The 6,364-nt window shown below is 42.4% G+C and overlaps 1 protein-coding gene across 1 annotated transcript in view; it reads right to left on the bottom strand.

Annotated features, from left to right (window-relative positions):
- Positions 1–124: 124 nt before the first annotated feature.
- Positions 125–6,364, bottom strand: part of LOC112137170 (germ cell-specific gene 1-like protein) — a 10,713-nt gene continuing 4,473 nt past the window's right edge. Inside the window, exons 3-5 of the mRNA XM_024259331.1 lie at positions 2,804–2,956; positions 2,597–2,708; positions 125–2,112 (exon numbers count right to left, since the gene is read on the bottom strand). Coding sequence (XP_024115099.1) covers positions 1,818–2,112; positions 2,597–2,708; positions 2,804–2,956 — 560 coding nt within the window. The 3' untranslated portion in view covers positions 125–1,817. The remainder of the gene's footprint in view (positions 2,113–2,596; positions 2,709–2,803; positions 2,957–6,364) is intronic.

The raw sequence follows: 6,364 nt of genomic DNA on the forward strand, positions 1-6,364 counted from the left end.
CACTATGACACCCCAAAAAGTGAACTGCAAAATAGTGATGGACTGCTATACAACTTCCTCTCTGTTGGTCCCCTGAACTTAACATGTTATTGAGACTGAAAGTAACTGAAAGAGGCCATTTTTTTATTCAACATTTCCTTTAATTTGACAATATTATGACTTTTACAAATGCATATTTTCCATGTGTCTGTCTGTTTTGTTGATCTGGACAGGGGAGCGTCAATACTGTTTGACTTTAAGGCAGTGTTTGATGGAGAAAAACGCACAGTCTTCAGTCCATGGTCTATAGCCCCCAGTCTACAGCCCACAGTCTACAGTCCAAAGTCTACAGCAGGGGTCACCAACCCTGGTCCACAATAGCTACCCCCCTGCTTGTTTACTAGCTAACCCTGCTTCTTTAGATGCTGATTGAATCAGCCCAGTTTCAGTTTCTAATTGACTGAACACACCTGATCCAGATGAGCAGCAATTACTGAAGCAGAGTTAGATGCAAGCAAGAGGGTAGCCCTCGTGGACCAGGGTTAGTGACCAATGGTCTGCAGTCTAAAGTCTATAGCCTACAGTATAGAGTCAACAGTCTACACTCTATAGTCCACAGTCTACCCTCTAAGGTCTATAGTCTACTGTCCATAGTCTACACTCAACAGTCCACAGTCTACACTCTACAGTCTACAGTCCATAGTATACACTCAAGAGTCCATAGTCTACACTATAGTTCATAATCTATAGTCAAAGGTTCACAGTCTCCGTCCATAATATACACTCAACAGTCCATAGTATACACTCAACATTCCATAGTCTACAGTCTGGAGTCCATAGTCTGTCGACTGTGGACTCTAGACTGTGGTCTATAGAGTCCACTGTCAACAGTCTGGGGTCCACATTGTACAGTCTGCAGCCCATAGTCTACAGTACACTCTACAGTCCACGATCTACAGTCTCAGGCCCACAGTCTACAGTCCATAGGATAGGCAGCTCCAGTCCTCGAGGGTCGCTGTGTCTGCATGATTTCCAGATATCCAAGCCCTACTCATGACTGGTTATCTGGTTCAGTTAGGTACAGCTAATTAGAACATGCCAGAGCAGGGTATGTTGGAAAACATGCAGGAATGTGGCCCTAGATAACTGGAGTTGCCTGTCCTTGGTCTACACTACAGTCCATAGTCTAGAGTCCATAGTCTGCAGTCCATAGTCTACACTCTACAGTCCACAGTATACAGTCACCAGTCTATAGTCTACAACAGGTGTGTCAAAGTCAGTCCTTGAGGGCCGGGCTCCTGCTGGTTTTCCAGAACCCCTGCCTTATCTGATGCCAATTACCTGGATCAGGTGAGTTTGGCCAATAAGGAGCTTCAATGACAGGTTGGTTGAAAAATATGTAGGACACTGGCCTTCGGGGACTGACTTTGGACACTCCTGGTCTACAGTCTACATTCCACAGTCTAAAGTCCTCAGTCCACAGCCTACAGTCTTCAGTCCACAGTCTACAGTTATATTCCACAGTCTACAGTCTTCAGTCCACAGCCTACAGTCCTCAGTCCACAGCCTACAGCCTACAGTCAACAATCTATACTGCACAGTCAGCAGTCCACAAATTTTACAGTCCACAGTTAACCGTCTTTAGTCTACAGTCCACAGTCTAAAGTCTATGGTCTACAGTCTATAGTCTACAGTCCACAGTCTACGGTCCACAATCTGCAGTCTATAGTCTATAATCTATAGTCTACAGTCCACAGTCTACAGTCCAAGCTATGAATGTTTGCCTCACTTTCAAGATGCAGCACAGTGAGAAATCCATCCGCTGCTTTTGGGTTTTCTCAGCACTGCTCCTCTCCCAAAGATGTTGAAAAATCAGCAAAGTCTAATGAGTCAGCAGGGAGTGGAGTTCTCCTGCCACTTTTTAGGGACTGGCTGGAGTATACGTCCAGAGATTTGGAGATGGAATGCAACGAATGATCACGGAAATATCCATAAGCCTCTCGTGCGTGTTCCTCCCGTAGAGACTGTTCAAAGGTCTTACGTTTGTGCCGGAACTCAATAACAGTCTTTGTGTAAGTGTTGAGGGTGGTGACGGATGCACCCATGCAGCAGGTGAAGGAGGCCCACGCCACACTGATGAAACACAGGGTGGAAGAGCAAGAGCAGAGGGTTGGTTTTATGTGGTAACAAAAAATACAATCAGTAAATCAGATATTGAATTTGAAGGGAGGATTACTGCCAATCAGGATGAGTGCATTACAAACCATTATTGTGAGGATGTTTCACACATTTATTCCAACAAAACCTCAAGAAATGCTCATCCTCTAAAATGAATTTCATCATACTCTGTGCGTTAAATAGGAGTGAAATTTTATCCTCTTATGCAATCCCAATCACGCCTACATTTTGCGCTTTAAGCATCAAAGTCTAATCCTGCCATGACACGAGAGCTTTTGGCCTTTTTCATCACTGGTAGAGATGCTGAGGTGAGATCACAGTCTTTACATGTAGCAAGATTTCTTCATTAAGCTTCCTGGTGTGTCTGAATGTTTTCAAACGTCTCTTTTACTGTTTCAGTCAAACAACTGTCATTCTTCCATGTTCCTGTGAGCCTTACCAGAAAGACCAGCCATAGTCCCAGTTGTAGGGCCTCCAGTCAGGTGGCCCAAGGCTGACAGTGACCTGGAAGACCTGTGTGTACATCACATGAGCAACCATGCCCAAAAGACCTGAAATCCAACACATTACATTTATAAAAGACACTAAACCTAAATGAAATAACAACAGATGGGGGTAAATGTTGAGTGTGACATAATGAAAATACCTGAGAGGACAGTGAAGACAGCAGCAAAGGCATTCAGCTTGAGTCCATCAATGATGTTACTGGCGTGGATCAACTCTATGCACATGAGGCTGAATCCCACCATCAGCAGAAGGATGTACAACAACTCAGACACTAGAGAGAGCCACAGCATCCCTGGGAGAAGAACAAACATCAACAAGCTTTAGAGCGTGTGTCAAAGTCAAGGCCCCTTGCCGAATCCGGCCCTCCGGGTAATTATATCCGGCCCTCCAGACCATTTTATTGTATTATTATTAATGGGCCGAAGTTATCTAGCGCTCATTTGTATTTTATATAGTTTTGGACAAAACATATTTTTATGGAGGGTAAAATATTGAAAGTTATTTAAGGTTTAAGTTGATTTATTCTTGAATAATTTTCCTGTCTTTTTATTATTCATAATTATGTTAAAAGTTATGGTTTTAAAGTTTTAAAATTTGGCATTCTGCAAGCTTTATGGACTACTTTGGCATTTACTAAGATTCTTAAGGCTGTTTTGGAGTTTAGCTAATATTTCAGCTACATGCTAGCTGTTTTGGCAAATTTAGGCTTCTTTCAGTTTTTTAGAATATTTTTAAGTTTAGATAGCTTTTCAGCTATATGGTAGCTGTTTTGGCTGACCTAAGTTTTTTTTTTGCATTTAGCTCAAATTTTAGCTGGCTATCAGCTTCAGCGTTTTCAGCTATCAGCTTCAGCGTTTTGTGCTATCAATTTCAGTATCTTCAGTTATCAGCACTAGTACCTTCTGAGGCCAAATTCAGCTAACAGCATTCACACTAGCATTTTTGCAGGTAATGCTGTATATCTAATTCATAATTATGTTAAGCAAAGTTGGTGCTGCTCAGAGAGACTCAGGAAAAAGAAGTAAAGCCTCTACGAGCTCTGAACTCTGAATGGAGGATCACCCAGCTAGTTTGTCTTCATGACTGGATTCAGAAGCTGGTAGTTTTTTACACTGTAGTGTTCCCTAATTTATCGCAAGACATACAGTCCATTATTGTCCCACAATAAGCGAAATCCACCAAAGTATAATTACAGATACTTTAAGGCCTTAAAACCCCTGACTGAACACATTATACAGTTTTCTCAGATAGACATGAACATTTTCACACGTTTTATCTCTTGTTCAAGCTCTCACAGTTAAGAATAGCAGAATGACAACAAATATCAGATTGAAGATTTATGTAACGCTGGCAAGTGAGCACATTCAATAAAGGAGATGTGGTACAGAGGAGATTGATTGACTGGATCAACAGAAAATCAGGATGCAGGACACAGTGCACTGCAAAAAGAAAGTAAAAAAGATATCCAAACTGCAAAAAAAAAAAAAAAAATCTGTGAAACAATGAGACCGCGAAGGGTGATATAGCGAGTGACGCTGTTATTCTGTTCCTGAAGTCCCACTCCAATTATATTTTGATCTGTTGTAAAAGTGTTTCCAGTGGTCTTTTAATTATGGTTAGTTGAGTTGAATTATGGGAAGTTGAGTTCAGGCCAGCCGAGTACTGATGGAAATGTGGGATCAGATTTTTCCAAAGGAGTACAGAGGACAGAAAGTGCCTTTGAAAAAATTCTACATTTCTTTGGTGATCACATAAACCCATAAGTACAAAATAAAAGACAAGTAAAATAAAATAAAAAACTAAACAAAAACAGACCAAATGATTTGTCCCTGCGTCATTGTTTTGATCCTCTTCCAGTCATAAAAACTCTTTAAGGGTCTTGCAAACTCTGAAGTTCACCAACCTCTTTAGCCTCTCATGCAATCTCCAGTCGCACCTGGGGCGGCATTTTGTTGTTGCCAAGCGACAACAGCTGATCGTGTAAATGATGCACCTGCAGACCACCCCAGGCTCAGAAAGTGGTGAGTGCAAAAAGGAGCAGCAGGCGTACCAATGCACTCATTACATGAAAAAAAGGAAAAAAATCACCATTGCTATTTATTTTTTTAGCTTAATGCAAGAACACTTTCCTCAAATATGTACTGGTTTCAAATATCCTGTCAACAGAACTCTGATACGAAGGAAGAGAGTGGACCAGTGTTGGACTTTTTCCTGAAATGTGGCAGAAAGGTTGAACTGGCATTAAACCCCACAAACTCAACATATGTGGGCAGATCTCATCGAGATATCATGGGTGTTTTGCCACATCTCTGGATGACATTCTGCACTGGGGCTTATGTTGGCTGCATCCACGCTAAAGCATAGTAGAAAGTGTAAGTCAGTGACCAAAAAGTGTTTCCAATTTTTTTGATCTTTATCAGAAATGCTTAAGTATTTGCCAGTTTGCTCCTGAGGCTCAAAGGAGCACTGTCAGAAATAAAATTCCTTTGGGTAGCGTGGTGCAGCGGTAGGGCGGTCGACCACTGCTCGGAAGATTGCAGATTCGATTCCCGCCTTGCCTGCCAATGTCTAAAAGTGTCCTTGGGCCAGACACTGAACCCCACATTGCCCCTGGTGGAAGATTGGCACCAGTGTTCGTCAGCGGATCCAGTGTGTGAATGGGTCGATGAACGGGTCTGATAATACTGTCTCCCACTAGGGACACAGACCATAGGCCAGTTCTCTTTTTTTCCATAGGAAAAATGTTAGGGTGTATTCAGACTGGAAAAGTGCATTGGTCCGGACTGAGGCCAGATTGAGTCCTTAACCTTGGGCGGCCGTGGTGCAGTGGTAGGGCGGTCGACTCCTGATCAGAAGTGAGCGGGTTCGACTCCTGCCTTGCCCGCCCATGTGTCGAAGTGTCCTTGGGCAAGACACTGAACCCCGAATTGCCTCTGGTGGGAGGTTGGCGCAAGTGTTCGGCAGCGGAGCCGCCACCAGTGTCTGAATGTGTGCGTGAATGGGTGAATGGGTCTGTGACTGTGAAGCGCTTTGGGCCCTCGAAGGAGGGTAGAAAGCGCTATACAAGTATACGCCATTTACCATTTAACCTTATGTTTGCCTTTCAATTGGACATTTCTGTTTCAAACTAAAGTTTCTAAACAAAACCATGTGGCTAAATATCTCTTCAGTCATTGGCCAGTAATTGGCCAATTATGAGGGCGGGGCAAAGCAATGAGAGAAAGAATAATGGAAGTCATATGCTTTGCATATCCTTTTCGTGATCCGTCATGAAGTATCGCGGGAAAAGGGTGGGTTCAAGGCGCCTTCCTAAGCCAGCGGAGCCAGAAAATAGGTACTGCGCTGGCTTCAAGCCGCCTTGAGGTCTACAAAACAATGCATTGTGGGAAACAGTGTCCTGAAATTTCTTGTAGTTCAATGTGAAACAAGTGGTGCTAAATGAAGGAAATCTGTGTTTTTTTACTCTTTCTGGAAGGTAGTGAATCACTGATGAAAAAATAAACAAGATTTCGAAGAATCTGTGGTCATGTGTGCTATTGTTTCCTTTAAAATTAACTTTAATTTCTATTTTATCTGTTTATTTGGGACAGTGCACATGAAATGAATCCCACTGCTATTTTTTAATCTGCTTTACTCTGAAAGATATAAAAAATAATATAAAATACATAACAGCACAGATCATACTAGGAGGAGTGGCATA

The sequence above is a fragment of the Oryzias melastigma genome, linkage group LG1 (assembly GCF_002922805.2).
Source record: "Oryzias melastigma strain HK-1 linkage group LG1, ASM292280v2, whole genome shotgun sequence".
Lineage (NCBI taxonomy): Eukaryota > Metazoa > Chordata > Actinopteri > Beloniformes > Adrianichthyidae > Oryzias > Oryzias melastigma.